Below are 19715 nucleotides of genomic sequence, written 5' to 3' on the forward strand. Positions count from 1 at the left end.
ATAAGCCTGCCTCATAGTGCCATTGTTAGATGTGTATTTAAGCACTGTGCCTAGCACTCAGTAAATGTGGAGGTAATTACTATGAGGCAGACAGATATCTATAAACAGTCTATCCAAGAGCATCTTCTACTTGTAGAAATACTTTTGCAATGTAAATAATTGCTTTTTGGCTTTTTTAGGGTTTTTCAAAATAGAACACATCTATAATCATTATAACTTTATATTTCTTTTTTTAATTTATCCAATATTTTATTAGTTTTTTAAATTAACATACCAATGGGTTTTATTATGATGTTTTCATACAGCTTGCTTTTGTTGGTCCTCATCCCCAACACTCCTTCCCCACCCCCTGCTCTCAAGCTGGTCCCCCTCCTTCCCACAGTGGTCCCTCTCCTACATTTTTGTCACACACCTTCTAGTGCCCTCTTTTTCCTCTCCCCTCTTAACAGCTTTTGCCACACCCCCACGGCCTTGTTTCTCATTCCATGAACTACACCTCACCTCCTTCTATTTCAATTAAAGCAATTTTCCTTTCAAAGCACGCTTACAATCGGGCATTCACTGGATCTGTACAATATGCTTGCACCCTTGCCTTATGGTGGAAAGAACATGGACATCAGAACTGGACAACATGGCTTCACATTGCCACACTGCCACCTCTGTACTCAACAGAATCAGACAGTTTGCTTCCTCCAGCCTCAGTTTCCCTCTCTGTGAAATGGGAGGAATGGCTAATATGTCTTGACACTTTGGTGAGTTGAATGGGAAGTGCACAGCACACGCAGCACCGGGTAGAAGTCTGTCCCTGTTCCGAGAGGTCGTAGGTCTCAGGAAACACTCGTTCCCTCAGCGCATCTGTTACGTGTACAAGCTCCTCTCCCTGCTCTGACTCATGGAGCAGAGGAAGATAAGAGTGGGGGAGAGGCCTTTCCTGTGCTTCGGGGTGTGGGACAGTCCAGGATACCATCTCCTCCCTAGGCTGTGTCTTTGGTGAGAGCTGGGCTTTCTAAGAGCTTGTCTTTTCAGAAAATGTCTGTCTCTTTCTCACCCCATTCTTCAAAAGCAAACCAAGGCTGAAATGGGAGTGCCGAGTAATTTCTATAGTCAGTGAGAATGGCAACCTAATTATCTGCTGTTGATCTGCACAGATGCCATTCTGATTTTGTACTTCACAGGACTTTAAAACTGTAACTTTTCTGAAGGTCACAGTGACTTTCAGTGGCCTGTGTTCTTCCCTGCTTTGCTGGCATGCAATCCCGTGCCTTGAAAACACTTTAAATGGCTATCCCATCTGTTTTTACTTTTTTATTTTTTTAAATGACCCTGTGCAGTGTCAAAAAAAAAAAAATGAGAGCCTGTTTCAAGCCCTTGCACCTAGCTGCAGTATCCTGTGTGCACACAGGAACTCCTTGTGTTTGGCCACACTCTGTTAGACAGTAGCAAGACCTCATCCTATCTCAGTTAAAGGTTAATCTTGGTTCAGGATAAGAAGTTTGACGGTTTCAAAGGCTATGGAGGCTTAGTGCAAAATTGGACCTACTAGATAGTGATCAACAGATATGTTTTCCCACCTGAGAATGCCAGTAATTGGGAAATGTGGCAAAATCAGGTTGATGGCTTGGAAGCCAACGTAGGATTAAAAAATGTCACCATGGTGGGGAGTCCTACAGGTGGAGATACAAGAAGAAATAGTTGGGTTTCCCCCTCTTTCCTCCTTACAGATCTTAAAGGTGTGGGTCATGCATGATGGCTGTCCTTGATTGACGGTTGATGCTGGTCCCATGTCTACAAAGACCATTGTCCCTCGCAACCTTAGAAATAAACAGCTCAGGAGACCAGAAACAGAACATGAAACATTTCTTCTGGTGTTCAGTTTTTAGGAAAAAGAGTCTTTAGAAAGTGCATTAATTTATTGGTTGTTTTGAGCACATAGAAACAGGTATACGTGCTGAAGAAGCTAACCAGTAAAATGTAAAATGCTGCTTGCTCCGAGAGAGACAGTCTCTATAGGATTCTGATTTCATTTACTACCCCTTCTGAAGCTGAACAAAGGTGGTTGAATTTGAAACTTAAAGTTCAACTAAGATTATGGAAATATTTATATGCAGAAAGGCCTTTAATCTGTTCTGATGAGAAATTTGATTTGCCTTTTAAAAGGTACAGTCAGACATTTAACAAATTTTTACAAAAATATGTCTTGAACAAATTTTCCAGGAAAAAGATTATTTCATTTGATGCTATAATGATTAATCCTACCACCTGGGTAAAGCAAGCAAGCTTTCACATGGGAGATTGTTTCTATAACTTCGAATTATGTATGAATATTGCAGACTGGTGAGATCTAACCGTCACGGGATTTATTTAGATAACACAAATCTGCAGCAATGTGTCTGTTTCTTTTGAACACCTTATATTCATCCTGCAAATTCAGAAGAATAATCTGTAGCAAATATGACAGCTTTTAAGTATTGGGTCAAATATATCAAATTACAATGAAAAACTAGGCTTTAATGAAAAGTTGGCTAAAGATTTTAAGAACAGCCACCCCTCAGAATCTGCTGGGGTTTGGTTACATGATTTTCTTGGATACCAAAACAAAATCCTTGAATGCCTTTCTGTAAAATGATGTAGAGTTTACTCTATATATAACCTCTTGAAGACATTTTTGTCTTGTTTGTCTTGTTTGTTTGTTTTTGAGACAGAATCTGGCCACACGGCCTAGGTGAACCTTACACTCACCTACTAAGTCACTCTGGTCTTGAACTCTCAGTTCAAGTCCTGCTGCTTCAGTGTTCAGAATGCTGGTCTTACAGAAGAGTGCCACCATGCTCTTTATAGACTTTAAATGGTTTCTCGATCACTAATCTTAACCTAGTTCGATGTAAATGCTGTGTGACTAGTAATTTTCTGTTTTGTTTGGGGAATAATGAGAAGAAAGTAAGGTGTCTAAGTTTGGTATTTGATTCAGTTCTCCCTTCCCCCCGAATGTTTTCTGTCAGAGGCTATAGGACCGGGGAGCTGTGCAGTCAGATGCGTATCGTCTTCCATTATGAAGATAGAATGGTTGCTGACAGTGACACAGAGGCTAAGCCACTTTGACAGAACCTGAAGATTAAGGAGTTAGATATCATTACCATAGTTATTACAGACTTCCCACCTTCTGTTACAGGACTGGAAACTCTTTCAAAGGAATTTAAATAGCAGAAATATAAAAAGCTCCAACTTCTTCATGGGCCATTCATTACTTAAACATAGTTTTGTTTTATAAAATAAGATGAAATTTACTTACCTTGAAAAACTACTTCATTGGTCAGTATTTTACTGTTTCAACCCTTGTTAGCATTTAGTAACTGAGTCTCAAATTATATTCCTTATGATTTTCATTTTGTAGAATTTTTTCCTTGTCTCTTGAATGAAATGGGAGGTTTCATCATCTCTGTTATCTCCTTACTCGAGGTACCATTTGTTCAGAAGATCAAAGAGACAGGAAAACAAACATCAGCTTCTAATTTCCACACACGTTGTCCATCACCTCAAACATCTCCCAGTAAAATGTCGGAGAGGCATTTTGTTATGAGATAAAGCCTGTATATATATCACTTTAGATTTGAGATGATTTTCTGATTATTTGGATCATTTTTTTTTCTTAAAAAATGATCTAAATTCCTTTATAGAATTCATGTGCCCACTCAGAGACCAGGAGGAGGGCTTTCTCTCTTCTTTCCTGGCTAGTTTGTCTTTGTCTTGTTCATACTCGGGGTGAGTTGCTTTTGCCTCCCACTGTCTCCAGCCTTTTTCATCTTTTAGTCCTCATGTCGCAGCCTGCACTTCAACTCTTAGACCCTCCCTTTTTGTCTCTCTCTCACTATTTTAATAACACAGAAAGCTGTTCTTCTGTCAAGCATTAAGACATTACATATCATTGATGCACTTCTTAAAGTCTTTATTACTTTTTAAGACTGTCACTGTAAATGCAGATTAAACATTTCTGCATCCATTTGCAAATTCATAACATTCTTGCGTATTTTTATAGCTGATAATTACTTGAACTGGAAACCTCGTGTACGAATGCATGCATTTAAAAAAGTGTCTGTGAAAACTAACCTGGAGTGTAGGCTGGGCTACCCTGGTCCTCAAGGAGTTAATAAATCTGGCTTTCACTTGCTTAGCTCCCCAAAGGTAATTTGGCACATTTCCAAGGCCAAACCCCTATAGTAAAGGTCAAGGTGCAGCGGGTGTTGCTGAAGTGCAGGATCCGAGTGTCTTGGCACAGCGTGTCCAGCTCAGTGGCCTCTGCTCTGCTGGCTTCAGAGCATGGCTAAGAGACTTGAAGAGGCCCTGTGAAAGTGCCCTGCAATGGGGAGTTGTATGAGTGAGTACAGTGGGTGAGTCTTTGGTGTTTCTTGCTTTTTAGCGTCCATGTTTTGTTTGTCCACACTCCTAGAGCAAAGTTCCGTCTTATGTTTGTGGAAGAGACCAGGGACTCCAGCGGTTAGCGACATTTGCCCTTATAGTGGCGTTCACAGTAGCTGATCCCCAGCACCAAGGTAGAAAAGCAGCCTTGGCAAGCCTACAGCCACAACCAGAACTCTGGATGGAGCACATTCGGCCTAAACAGGGAGCTCCAAGTTCAGAAGAGATAGAATAGAGAGCGGTAGAAGAAAACCAGCTGACGTCAGCCTTGGCCTCCCCAGACACCTGTGTGCAGTATGTAAATGAACTAACTTCAGGAAAGGAAAAGGAGCAAGAGGAAGTTCAGAGCTTGTTTGACATTGAATCCAGGACCTAGACAGTGCTAGAAAATCGCTCGCCCACAAGGTGTCCTCAGCCCTTTTAAACTTCTGTTATTCTGAGACAGTCTTGCTCAGTTGCTCCGGCTAGCCTTGTGTCACACTGGAGCCCAGACAGGCCTTGAATTGGAATCCTTTTGTTCTAGTCTCAGAAATAACTGAGATTACAGACCTGCACCACCAAAGGGGGCAGCCAGTCCAAGAGCTTTCCTCTATCTCCCCAGTGCTGGGGTTACAGGCATAGGCCACCTGTGTCCAGCTTTTCATGAGTTCTGGGGATCTGAATGCATGGCCTTTCCTTGCACAGTAAGTACTTTACCAACCGAGTAGACTCTCCAGCCCCTAAGCTTCTGTAAGGGATTTTTATTTGTGTGTCATTAGGACATACATCAACTGCAGACAAGGGAGTAATCTGAGGGAATATCTTCCTACCATTCTTTATTATAAAAATTACACATGTGTCAGTATAGCAATATGAGACTTGAAATCTGCTGGCTACACAACTTCAGAAATGCTCTTTCTAAGCCAGCAGAGCCAGGGGTCCCTCTTTATATCAGCAGTGTGCAGTGAACTGGAAGTTCCATTATGGGCTCTAGCTCCTGGGGACAGGAGAGCCGGGAACGAATTTCTCCAGCAGCAGTCAGCAGGGCAGTCTGTGTAAAAATGCTGCCTCTCCTCAATGGGCTGGCTGCCTTAGTCATCAGTGCAGAAACAAGGCCTTCCACACAAAACTGGTTTCTCGTGACATGGATACCATGAGGAGGCAGTAACAAGGGAGCTCAGCTTCCATGGCTCAGTAAAGACAAAGTGAAGTGACACTTCCAAGACACTCTCAGGCGCCACTTCACGTCAAGCCTGGATATTACCGAGTAGTTATGCACATACTTAAAGAGAAAGAGAATAGTCTCTGCTAGGCAGAAGTTAATAGAAACGACTTCTGATTTCAAGGCAGCACATATAAAGTGACTAAAAAATATCCCTCCTTCGAGAGGAAAAATGTTAAAGCTTCAACATTGTGCTTCTGCAGTCAGGTTATTAGTTCCCTAGAAGGACAGCCAGTATGGCCAGTCGATGAGCTCCAGGCTCAGCGAGAAACTCTGTCTCAAGAAGGAAGAGAAGTAATTGAGGACCCTCAGTGGCATCCTTTTTCCCAAACGCACACACCCATACATGTAGCACTCCCCTCAAAAGTTCCTATCCTGTGTCTCTTGCCCATAAAGACGTCAGGGAGGATATGGTAAAGGGATGATAGTCTCAGAGTGCTTCTCAGACCCTGAGGCCTTCAAAGACACCTGATTTGAGTGTATCTCATTGGCCAGCCTTTTTCTGCTCCAGCAATTAGTGACCATCTGATCCCCTTGGACTTCATGGCCGCAAAACTGACATAGTTTTAGGTAGTTTGGGGAGAGGGAAGAGTTAGCCAAAAGTAAGTGAGCTGGCAGTGGCTGAAAAGAAAACAATTAGTCTTTCACTGAGTTGTGACCAGCAGGATGCTTCAGAATCATTTTCATTAATGAGATTTAAGCTTTCTTCTCCATTTGACTTCCCTCCTGCACCCATGTAGATGAGAACCGATGCTTTTGTCTGCCTGGCGTTAACTTACCAAAAACAGTTACACCCTTATTTGCATGGTATAATCACAATTTTATTCCTAATTCTTTCTACATAGCTCAGTAAATAGCATAGCAAATACTATGTAGTAAGTAAAGTAAATAAACTGTGGTGTTTGCTATAGTAGTAGAGTACTATTAAGTAATATAATAAATATAGTAAATATACCAGCTGATTTCCTGAATTCCTGAGTGTTTCTCTTTAACCAGTTAAGGATTCTTATTACTATTGTTACCTCTTCTCTTAAAAAAATAGATTTAGTATTTATTTAGACTTTCATGTATGAAAGTCTGAGACTTTTCATTTAAGAAATTCTTAGACTTCCATCTAATTGTTCTATTCCTTGCCTATTAATTCTCCAGCTCTATTTGAGGGTACCCTACCTCTACTAGTACATGAATCAAGGTCAAGCATCAAAATACTTGGTCTCTGCTCAGCAAGCTGATGACCCACTGTTATGGTTGTAGGGCTGTTTATTCACATCAATGGGAAATGCGTCTTCCATAAATCTCATTTTTAAATTTCTTATTTATTATTTTTTCTATTTTCCAGGATAGCTTTAGCTATCCTGGAACTAGCTCTGGCCTAGAACTCACAGTGACCTATCTAATTCTCCCTCCCAAGTGCTGGAATTAAAGGCGTGTGCCACCATCTCCTACCCTATAAATGTAAATTTTAACAGAACTTTTGAATTCTAATTTGATGAGCTATCTGATTTCGTTTCAGTCGCGTGACCCATGAAGTGGCAGAGGAATTTTCTCCTCAGGATCCAAAACCTCTGACTGTGAAGCAAGATGGCACTTCCGTCACACCAGCTTCGCCCCCGCCTGACCTGGAAAGGGAAGAAGAAAAAGATGACACTGCGGATCCTATAGATCTGAACTCCTGCAGCGCAACATATAGCAACCTAGGTAAGTCGGAATATTATATAGACAGTGTTTGTACTTGCCTTTCTGCATGCTGGCTACAAGTTATATTTCCCTGGAGGATCAAAACTTGTACCATTGGCACTATAAATTTACATTTACTTCAAAAAATAATATTCGAGTTTTCACGAGACTTATTTTAAATTCCTGCTACCATGAGCATGTGCTAAAGATGCTGATGTGGGCCCTGCCTTGAAGGGAAAGAAAGGAACTTGAATTCAGTATAATATGATAAATACAATTGTGCAAACACGCATGGAATATTTTTGGTGTACACAAAGAAGGGTGTCAAAAGAAATCATTCCTGAGCTGACTTAACTTGTCAGAGGGCAGAAAGAATGTTCCAAACAGGCAATAAGTGAACAAAACTGTGGAAATACAGAATGGCCTGGTGCCACAGCCATTTAAAGTCCGGCAATGTGGAGCGTTAGGTACGATGTATTTCAGGTTAAAATCTCAGACCTTTTGTTATATGTGATGGTGACCCAGCAAAGGGCTTCAAGAAGACAGATGATGTTTATAATTTAAAATGGGTACACATAGGCTATGGTATTTGGTAACAGGTACTCTAACTGCAGGATGAGAAAAGGGAGCCTCAGTTAAGATAGGGAGAGAGGACAGTGGACACGTCGGAGGGGTATTTTAGGTAGGATAAGGTGAAGAGCAGAATCTCTGACTAGACGTATGAGCACTGCCATTGGAGGCGTTGCAGAAGCTAAAAGCTGTGCCACAGGCCTACTATAGTGGAGAGTGTGCAAGGGGGGTTACACAGAATTGCTTCAGAATTGTTACAAAACTTCCTCAGTTCTCTTTCCTCACGGTCTTTCTGGAATTCCCAGTGACTTCTGAATTTTCTCCCTCCCTTGAGTTTCTTCCCTTCTGAAAAGGAAAGCCTGGAGCAGAATAAGTTTTCTGGGGTTCTGTTTTTGTTTTCGTGCCTATGTCCTATGGGTAAGAAGAGGTGAGCAGATGGGCCATCTGCAGTGTAGTGTGCACGCGGGATTCTAATGGACCGCTCACCCTGGTTGGAAACCACTGGAGTTTGTCTCTCAAGGACCTTGTTTCTCATCCCTCTTCCTTTTCCTCCATTGTGTTGTTTTAAGGGACAAGGATACCAGTATCAGCTAGTATACTTGAAAACTGAAAATGATAGATTTCTTAATTAACAAGTCCAAAAGATTGAAGCGATACATAGGAGAAATGCTCTAATCTCCTTGGGAGACTCAGTCAGAATGGCCCTCAAGTAATTGAAAGTATATTCTACACGGAAAAGACTTCTGACTTCAGTTCCAATAGATATATTGTTGAATGGCTTTTCAGACTTTTCTCATTCTTTTATATTTCAGGAGTACATATTAAGATGAAGATTTTACTTACTTTGCGCTCTAAAATAGCATATCAGGAATTACATATTGAAGATATTTTTGCTATTCCAAAACTTCTCTTATGACAGCCTCAGTGTACTGTATCACTTTAGGAATTGATGGCATACAGCATCACTTCTTAAAGTTTTCCATTACCAAATGGGTGTGGTGGCTGACACCCGTAATCCAGCACTTGGGGGCCTCAGCCAGGAGAACTGTGACTTTGAGACTAACCTAGGCTTTATAAGACTGTCTCAAAAAGAGAAAGGAAGAGTGAGGCATGGTGGCATATGCCTTAATCCCAGCACTTGGTAAATAGAGGTGGAAGATCCGGACTTCAGTATCGTCCTCAGCTACAGGGTAGAGTAAGCTTGAGGCCAGGCTGCTCTACATGAGACCCTGCCACAAAACAAAACAAAACAAAAAAATCTCATTTTTTAAAAGATTTTATTTTATTTTCCCCTGGAACTGTAGTTACAAATAGTTGTGAACTGCCATGTGGGTGTTGGGAATGGAATCCAGGTCCCCTAGAAGAACAGCCAGTGCTTTTAACCAGTGAGCCACTATCCCTCCAGCCCCTTTATTTAAAACACACACACACACACACACACCAACTTTAAGTTTTATTATTTTCCCCCATTGTTAGATGAGGAAAGGAAGGCAGGGAGGTTAGACAAGTTAGAGCCCAGAGAGCAGTAGGTACTCATGACTCTAATACCCTCAGTCATTAAATTCTTGTAAAGCACTGGAGGGCTGGGACTTCAGTTGGGTTCCTCTCTCTCTCTCTCTCTCTCTCTCTCCCTCTCTCTCTCTCTCTCTCTCTCTCTCTCTCTCTCTCACACACACACACACACACACACACACACACACACACACACACACACACAGGATTTCTCTGTGTAGCCCTGGCTGTCCTAGATTTCACTCTGTAGACCAAGCTGCCCTCGAACTCAGAGTCTGCCTGCCTCCGCCACTAGGATTAAAGGTGTGCGGCACTAGGAGGAGGAGGAAAACGGATGAATTTCTTTCCTTTGTCATAGGATATGATGCCTATGGTATCCAGTCTTCCTTTGGGATTTTTGTTGTTCTTATTTTTATTTAAAAAAAGAAAAAGAAAAGAAAAAACTTGCAAGTAAAAAACATTACACACCAAAACTAACCAGACCCAACTCTAATAATCTCATTGGATTTAGCATAGTCATTCTGAAACCATCGAGCTTCTGGTGGGTTTTATACTTTAACTATCAAATATACTTTTATGCACTTATCAAGTACTGAAAAGTGAAAAATCCAAAACCAAGTTAGAACTAGAAAAATAACTAGCTTTCACCCTTCTTTAAGTGTTTAAGTGACTGTGCTTGTCTTTGTATGGTTTGATACGTGATTAATTTTTCTGCCTTGGAAGAGTAATAGTTAAGGTTGGTTCAGTCAGTTCTAGATGCTGAGGTTTATTGCTCTTTCCCTGGTATAACAAGTATGTAGGTGGCATTTGGAGCTCTTTTTGTTTTTAAAGACATTCAGCAAATCATCTCCTTGCAGTTTTAAACTGCCCCTGTGGGTAATTTTTTGTGATTTAAAGCTCCAGTAACTTTTTATTTTTAATGGTACCGTTGAGCTTTACGTGGTGACCCGCACCAGTAATCCTGACACTTGAGGGATAGACAAGAGATCAGTAATTCAAGGCCAGTCTGGGAAACATGGGGCCATATCTTACAAACAAATCGGGGAAGGGGAGCAGGGAAGATAGCTAAGTAGGCAAGAGCACTGACTGTGCAAACGTTGACCCTACTTTAAATCCCCAGTGCCCACATAACAAACCAAGTTGGGCAATCTTACCAAAAGCAATCTACAGATTCAATGCATTGCCCATCGAAATCCCAACATTATAAGGATCTCAAAAGTAGCCCCAGTTCTTTTGGGATAGGGACAGGAAGCTTCCTGGAGCTTGCTGGCTGCCAGCGTAGCCCCAGGTTTGTGAGAGACCCTGTCTCAGGGGAATAAAGTAGTACGTCACTCTGCATGGTGATCACATGGACCACAGGATGAGCTGGCCTTCACCAGTGGATTTTACAGCATGTCTGCACCCAAAACTATTTCCCAAAAAAGTAATAGAATGCCTCATTTTATTAAACCTTAGACATTTTCCTGTTTCTTGTGTCTTGAAATGTCTTGAAGAAGGATAACTGGTTGTCTTTTATGTGGGCATGTCTGACTATTATCTTGCTAGAATCAGAAGTGTGTAAGAAGTTCTATTCTGTTGAAACCCAGCTGATAACTTTAGGTCTTCTTCGTTCACTTTGTAACTAAGTACTCTGTACATTGCTTTTTTAAAAGCTCAATCAAGTCTCCCTTTACTCCACATATTTTTTGGCTGCTCCTCTTTCTGTATCCCTACAGCCTAGCACATTATCTAAAACACACAGGAGGTGCTAAGAATGTGTTTGAATGAGCTAAAAATGACTGCAGCGTTTGACTTTTGAATATTCCTAGATGAAAGAAGTCTGACTGTTCACAGGAAAGTTCATGTAAGAGATTTTCAAGTCATAGTTTATATGCTCTATTAATCTGGCTTTTTTTTCTAATATTGGGCTTGCATAAGTCTCCTAACTAAGGAGCTATATGAATTTTGCCTTCATTATAAGGATCTCCATAAGAACCTGTCCATATTACTCACTTTAGTCACTTAGAGCAAATCCTTAAAGCTGCACCCTTCAAACACCAACGCAAAACATCTAAAAGCATTCTGGCTGCGGTACATTGCTGTCAGTGTTAAAGGTAAGAGTGGCTAACCATAAACGGATGGCATTCTTTATATTGCTGGTCTTGGTGTTGTGGTTATAGTGTATGCCATTCAAAATGCCAGCTCTTAAGGCATTCTGAAGAGTACCTTACAATGCATATTTACTTGATAAACAGTTATTGGGCAGGTATCAATCCATACACTATAGTGTTAATTATTTAAACCAAAGATTAAAGTATTGCAGTTAAGGACTGATTCATCAGATTAAGGCACTTGCCACCAAACCAGACAACCTGAGTTAAGTCCCTGGATCCACCATGGTGGAAGGAGAGAACCAGCTATCCAAAGTTGTTGTCTGAGCCCCAAACTTGTGCATATGTGTGTGTGTGTGTGTGTACGTGCACACAATAAATAAATGAATTAATTAATGAATAAATAAATGTGATAAACTATTTTTAAAAGAATTGCAGTTAAGATTATCTGGAACTAAAAAAAAAGCTGAAGTTGACAGTTTTGAACATTTGTTTGAGCATTTGTTATATCCCTTTGTAATTATTTCTATTAAAAGAAATCATGTATTTTTGTTCCTAAGTTAGTTGCATTCATATTTGAAAATAGTTTACCATATCTGAGACTTAGTTAAAAGAGTACAGTATTCAAATTACACAGATAACTTACCCCTAAATAAATGACCTGTGGCTTGAGGGAGGTTTTCCGCGGAGGCCGTGTAAACTGCGGCCTGTCAGCTGCTCGGCTGCTGGCATTCTTTAAAGTGCTCTGTCTATTTGAGGATGCACGCAAGTGGCTGAGGTCAGCCGGTCTTATTGTTCGACATGAAGTTGTTGTACCCCGTGGTTTGCTGGTTGTTGCTTATGTTTCGCTGTGCTTGGCAGATGAGGTCCTTTCCTCCTGACTCAGAAGCCTGCTGCTTGGGAACAGCGCTGGCCTCGGCAAACGCAAGGCCCTATTCATTTGACAAAACTGGTGAACAGTGCTGGTGTTCTGTAACGTGCAGTGTGTATTTCCGTGTTTGGACATGACTGTCTCTTTGTTCCTTTCTCTTCCCATTCTCATGTATATTACCTACCCTGAGATGGGGAATAGATTAGAAATGAAAACTCAAAATATACTTTAAATAGGGAGATATGTTTTTTTTTTGTTGTTGTTGTTTTTATTGAGCTCTACATTTTTCTCTGCTCCCCTCCCTGCTTCTCCCCTCCCCTTCAACCCTGAGATATGTTCTCTTAATTGGGACTTTAATCCTACCAGTTAGCAATCAACTGTTTAATACCAACTGGCTCTAGTTCCAGGTATGGTGCTGGGAACACTAGCATAGCCTTCGAAGACCTGCTCTTTTGGAGAGAAAGACATGAGGCTTCCCTCCTTCACGTCCTAACTACTATGTACTGAGAGGTTTGTGAAAGTGTCTTTTGAGAGGAATCTAGGTCATAAACACTACAGCTTTTACTAATAGAGCCACTGTAGGCTGTTCAGAAGATGCACACTCATCCTGGGAGCTGTGTGTGGGATGACGGGAGGCAAAGAGATCGGTCAGGAAACCATGCCTTCCTATCTTGTTAGAGGAGCGACTTGTGGTCAAAGGGCAACTCCTATTTAAATGTGTCATTATTTAGGGCCCTGTGATGTTGGTGCTACCAGATCACAAGCAAACATTTATTGTGGTTTGCTTTTAATGTGTCTTTCATATTTCCATCACTATAATGATGTAATTACTTTTTAAGTTTTTCATTATGCAATCTTTTAAAATATTTTAGAGATACCTTATTTCTTGTGTACCTATACCAATCTTGTAAATTATAAGAATTTTATATCAATCATTTTTATTCATAGTGAATTAGTTTCCCTTCCTGTTGAGTTTTTATCGTTTGCTTTGCAGACAGTGACATGATACAGGGCTTTCTTTATCTGTCCGTCTGAAGGCACACGTAGGTGGGGAGGTATTATAGCTGGAGTGTAGAGAGGCTGGAGAAGAAGAAAGGAAGGCTTGAGTTTGGTTTAGTCAAACATTGTCCAGAGGACCTTTTTAGCTATAGCAAGGCAAGATTTAGAATCGATCTTTTTTTCCTCCTTTCCATTTAGAAAGCTGGTATGCCGCAAAAATGTAGAGTATGTGGTGTTCTGTCTGCTGCTGAAAACTGAGCTTTAGTGTCTGGGTCCTGGAGACTTTACAGGAATGTACAGGATTAAACATTCAAAATAAAAGCAACTAAGATACCAAACTTTGAGGACATAGACCTAAATGATTGGAATTTGCCCCCTCCCACCCTTTGTGGGAGGAAATAAAGCCCAAAAACATGAAGCGCTTTGAGATAGAAGATAGCTTGACATACTTGCGGGGACTGTGGAATGCTCCTGGTTTCATTTAGAGTGGCGGAGTTCCTGATTCTCTTTTGAAAATCCCCATAGCACCCATGAGGTCCTGTGCTGCTGTTGGAGGAGAGAGGCCTGGACCTATTTTATATCCTACCACTTTGGCTGTCTCTTTCCATTTGGAATAAATGATCAGTTCTGTTGGTTTTCTGCCCTTCAATTCAGCAGCCATTTACTGTGCAGATGCTGTTTGTCTTATACCACATGAGATTCAGAAAGGATGTATTAAAACTCTGGCAACAATGTAATAGAGCTCAGAGAACACAGGAGGGAGTGATGGCTTTGCTTCCATGCGGAGGTGGAGAGCAGAGAGTAGGAAGGCGTCAGTTGAAAGTTTGAGCTGGGCCGAAGACAGAATACTTTTTTTTGCTAAGGCAAAGATATAAAAATAGGGGTTCTAGAATGGCTCAGTAGTTAAGAGTGTGTATTGCTCTTACAGAGGACCTGAGTTCAGGTTCCAGCACCACATCAGGTGACTCACAACCACCTGTAATTTCTGCTCCAAGAGGGATCTGATGTCTCTGACCTCTGCAGACACTACACTCACGTACACACACCATATAATTAAAAATAAATTTAGAGGGGGGGAACCTCTTAAGAGAACAGAAAATATGGACCGGAGCAGCTAATGCAGCAGTTAGGAACATTGCTGCTCTCAGAGAACCTAGGTTTGGTCTCCAGCACACATGGCAGTTCACAGTCATCTGTAACTCCAGCTCTAAGGTACAATAACAGGAGTAATTCATGTTGAAGAGCAGCTGAGAAATAGTGATAGATAAGACAAAGAACCTTGACCAGCTTATAGAAAGTCTGAACTTTATTCTGAAAGTAGCACCAAACTGCCCACTCAGCCCTCTTCCACCTCTCAAATAAGCACTAAAGAACTGTGTACACCTTGCCTTACTTCCCTAATCCTCAGATAATCTTTAGAGGAAAAAAAAACAGGTACTTCTGGAACTCTCAATGCTACTCATATCCTCAGTTATTGCTGGTTTTCCTTATTTGGAGATATGGGTAGAAAACGACAGCCCATAAAATCTTTCCTAGGACTTAGATAAAAATTGGGTGATATTTCCTATCTGCATCTATCTCTCTACTTACCTAGCCACTCATTCTTAGCCAGATTCTTGCTTAGACCCATATGTAAAAATAAGACATAGTCCCTGCCACTAGTGTACAACCCAGTAGGGATTTCAGACTGTGACCTGAGAGGAGGAGTATGTATGTGTGTGTATGAGTTTATGTGTGTATGTATGTATATGCCTAGAGAAACATACACAAGGCACATCTGAGGATCAGTTATTTGGGGAGGGGTGTAGTAGACTTAAACAGTCCCAGAGGCAGAGTGTTTAGAGATGGGTGAGGAAGGCCAGCGATATAACTCAGCAGCAGAGTATCTTAGCATGTATGAGAGCCTGGGTTTGTGCTCCAACACTAGAGAGAGGAACAAATAACCCAAGATGGAAGAAGTGGGAAGCTTCTTTCAATTGTGTGGCCGTACCACATCTTGTTTGCCCGTTCAGTAGGTGGTAGACGTTTGCGTTGTTTCACTTTGGGGCTGTCAGGGATATACAACATAAGCACACATTCTGGTCTCTGTGTCGACATGTTTATTTCCAGTGGCTATCTCTGTAGGAGCGCACGTGCTGGCATGTGAAGACTCTGTTTTACTCTTTGAGAAACTCCCAGGCTGTTCTCCAGAGTAGCTATTGTCTCTTAGATGTCTACTAGCAATGTATGATCATCCAAATTTCTCCACATCCCACCATGGCTTACCTGTGAATTTTATTACTGTCGTTTTTATTATAACAATCCTAGTAGTTGTGAAGTATTAGGGATTTATTATATCATTACCTAATGAGTATTGATGTTAGACATTTTTCATGTGTGTATTGGCCATTTGTGTATCATCTTTGTATACATGTGTGAATCCCTTGCCCATTTTTAAATATTCTTAAAAGAGTTTTTTATATATTCTAGATGCAGGTTTCTTCCCAGATATGTAGTTTGGACACATGTTCCCCTACTCTGTGTATTTTCTCCTCCCTCCCTTCTTCCTTCTGATCTCCTTCTGATCTCTCTCTTTCTTCTGCCCTTTCTCCCTCCTCTTCCTCGGGTGTCTATCCAAGGTTTTGCTATGTAACAATCTATCCTCAGCCTCCAGAGTACCAGGTTTGCAGGCATGTGTCACCATGCTTGGCATTTTCTTTTTACTTTCTCGAAAATGTACTTTGAAGCATATAAGTTTTTTTTTAATTTTCTCTTTTACCACACTGTTTTTGTTATCTTGTTTTATATTAGGTGTTAGAACTAACCATTTCCCAAGAACACAACCACTTATTTCTATTGTCAAATTTGTCATATTTCTGGAATAAGGATATAGCTCAGGGTTAGAGCATGCTTGAGACCCCACGTTTGATTCCCAGCAAAGAATAATATAGAGTTTTATAGTTTTAACTCTTACATTTAGATCTTTTTATACATTTTAAGTTTAGCTTTGTTTATAGTGTGAAACGGGGTCCAACTTTAATTTTTGATTTTGGTTTTTTGCATATGTGTATTCACTTGTCACAACCCTGTTTGTGTTTTCCTCCATTGAATTGTTTGGACAACCTTTGTCAGTATTAATTGACCCGTTAATATAAAGGTTTCTTTCTGGCCCCTCAAGCCAGTTCCATTCTTCTATATCTTTGCTCTTATACTAGATACTACACTGTCTTGATTACTATAATTTTGTAATGAGCTAAGACTATTTTTGACTACTCCTAAGTCACTTACGTTTTCATCTGAATTTTGGGGTCCCCACATCAATTCTGCAAGAAATCCAACTGAGATTTTCGTAGGGATTGCATTCAATCTTTAGGTCAATTTGGGAAGTATTTCCATCTTAGAAATATTAAAGTCTCTGATCCATGAGCTTAAATAGGCTGCATAAAATTAGTCATTTTAATAATGTGACTGATTTTTAATAACATAACTAATTTCCATTTATGCTGGTACTTTTTAATTCCTTTCAGTGCTGTTTTATAGTTTTCAGCATACATCTCTTGCTTAATTAAATTTCTCCCTTAATACTTTAGTCTCTTTGTTGCAAATAGGGTTATTTTCTTAATATCAATTTTAGAGTAGTCATTGCAATTGATTTTTGTACAGTAATCTTGTATCTGGTAGTCTCACTAAACTGATGTATTCTTTTCTTTTCTTTGTTTACAGCAAGTTCTCATGTAGTTCACATTGGCCTCAAACTTCCTGGGTAGCTGAGGATGGCTTTGACTTCTTGTGCCCCCTGACTTCATGTCTCGAGTACTGAAATTACAAGTATATCCCACGACATTCAGTTCTGTGACGTGCTAGGAATTGAACTGAAGGCACCTTGCATGCTAGGCAAGCACTCTACCATCTGAGCCCTGGCATGTTACTTCTGGTAGATATTCATGTGATTCCTTGGGCTTCTCAAAATACAAGATTATATCATCTATACATAGAATAGTTTTATTTCTTCCCAATCAGGATGCTTTTATTTGTTACTGTTTCCAGATTTCCATGGCTGATGCTCAAGTAGAAGACAGAATAAAGATGGTGATGATAGAGCCTGTATTCCTGACGTTAGGAGGGGAGCATCTAGTCTCTTATCATCAAGTATGATGTTAGCTCTTGGTTTGAAAGAAGCTGTCAGGCTTCCCTTTTGTCCCAAATTTGTTGGATGTTGTCATGGAAAGGCATTAGATTTTACCAGATACATTTTCTACAAATTTGAGAAGATCATGTGAGATTGTTTTTTCTTTTGTATTTTGTTAGCATAATATACAGATTAATTTTCAGACGTTAAAAACCAACCTTGCATTCTTGAATAAACTCAAAATTCTATGGCATTATAATGTTTATAATGTTTAAAGTGTTGCCAGGTTCTATTGCTAATGCCTTACTTTTTTCACTTTATTCATAAGTAATAGTAATCTTTAGTTTTCTTGGATGTCTTTGATTTGGTTGTGTAGGTAACATTGCTTCTACAAAATTCAAGGTAGAAAGTGTTCCCTCTTCCCTGCTACTTTTTGGAAGAGATTGGTAGTAATACTTTGGTTTAATTAATATTAAGCATTTGGTAGAATTCATTAGTGAATCCATTTAGCCCTGAGTTTTTCTTCACGAGAATTTAATTAGTTATTTAGCTAGCTAGCTAGTTAGTTGTATGCTAATAACGGTCATAAGTAAGGGCTTGTACATTTCGGGCAAGCACTGCACTAAGCCAAATCCCAGCTGGAAAGTCTTAAAAACCTTTGTTCCCGCTGGGCGGAGGTGGCGCACACCTTTAGTCCCAGCACTCGGGAGGCAGAGGCAGGATCTCTGTGAGTTCAAGGCCAGCCTGGTCTACAAGAGCTAGTTCCAGGACAGGAACAAAAAGCTACAGAGAAACCCTGTCTCGAAAAAAAAATCAAAAAAAGAAAAACCTTTGCTCCCTAGAGCTATATAGTCTTTGCTTATTCTTCACTGCCCTTTTCCTTTTCCTCCCTTTCCCCTCTTTCTCTACCTTCCTATCTGAATCCCCACTCTCTTGTACATTCTCTCTGTATATTTTTGTTTGTGTTTAATGCAACTCGCTTCCTTATAAAAATACTGCTGTGTGCTGTTAGTGGAGAAAGGAGATCCTTCGGTTTGCTGTATATACGTGGTAGTTCGTAGTATATTTAAATTCCTAGGTATTCTTGATCAAGGTACTATATGTAAGACATAGAATATAATTGTAATCACAGTTTATATTGAGTCTTGTCCTTGGTATTTCTTCAAGCATATGGTTTTAACAAAACAAACCACCACTTATTAGCTTCTCAGAAGCATCTGTATTTGTGACTTTCCTCATCACTATGACAAAAGCAGATCATGGAGGGAGGGTTTGTTCTGGCTCACAACTTAAGGGACAGTCTGTCATGGGGGTGGGGGTCATGGCAGTAGAAATCCGAGGCAGCTTTGCATCTGAAGTCAGGAAGCAGAGAGATGAGTGCTGGTGTTTAGCTCACTCTTGTTTTATTCAGTTCAGAACCACAGCCCAAAGTCTGGTGCTGCCCACATTTGGAGTGGCTCCTCCCACTCCAATTAGCCTAATACAGAAATCTACAGACATATTCAGAGGTCTCTTAGGTGATTCTAGATCAGACTGGGTGGATAGTATTAGCTTCACACAATTCGTTTACCTGTACTCTCTATGATTATAAGTAGCAATATGTCTTGATTTCCTAAGACTACTGTAATAACGTGCCCTAAATGGGTTGCTTAATACAACAGAAAGTAATTATTTGAAAGTTGTGGAATTTAGTTACTCAAACTGAAACTTCTGTCCACAGAACCACGCTTCTTCTGAGACACTAGGTAGAATCTGTTCTTGCTTCTGCCTAATGTTTAATGATGGCCATCCATCTTTGGCATTCCTGGTTTATAGTTAAATCATTTCTGTCTCTGCCCCTGTAACAACATAGTATCCCCCTTATTTGTCTTCATGTTGTATTTTCTTATTAGAATACCAGCCATATTTGATTAGGGTCTTCCTTAACCTCAACCATTGGAAATGGAAAGACCATTTCCAAATGAGGACCTGTTCATAGATACCAAGGGTTAGGACTGCAACACAATGCAACCCATAACCAGGCATTGTGCTCTCCCTCTTTCTCTTGAGTAAAGGCCTCATTTTTTTTTGAATAACATGACTAATTTCTGTAACTTTGGTAGAAATTTCATGATATATTTCTGTTTTTATAAAAATAGTGTCTTCTTTCCATTATGTAAGAAACAAAGCATTATTGAACCCTCGTGTGCTTTGCCCTCTAAACATAAACATTGGATACAGTATATGTACATATATGTAATGGCAGGTGTTATATACAACGTAAAACCAGAATGC

At 40.3% G+C, this 19715-nt stretch overlaps 1 protein-coding gene across 2 annotated transcripts in view; it reads left to right on the forward strand.

The window, feature by feature from the left end:
- Positions 1–19715, forward strand: part of Peak1 (pseudopodium enriched atypical kinase 1) — a 209930-nt gene that overhangs the window by 164703 nt on the left and 25512 nt on the right. For both annotated transcript variants that reach the window (XM_075965832.1, XM_075965833.1), the window contains one exon: positions 7128–7312. In XM_075965832.1, the coding sequence (XP_075821947.1) occupies positions 7128–7312 (185 nt within the window). The remainder of the gene's footprint in view (positions 1–7127; positions 7313–19715) is intronic.

The sequence above is a fragment of the Microtus pennsylvanicus genome, chromosome 3, assembly GCF_037038515.1.
Source record: "Microtus pennsylvanicus isolate mMicPen1 chromosome 3, mMicPen1.hap1, whole genome shotgun sequence".
Lineage (NCBI taxonomy): Eukaryota > Metazoa > Chordata > Mammalia > Rodentia > Cricetidae > Microtus > Microtus pennsylvanicus.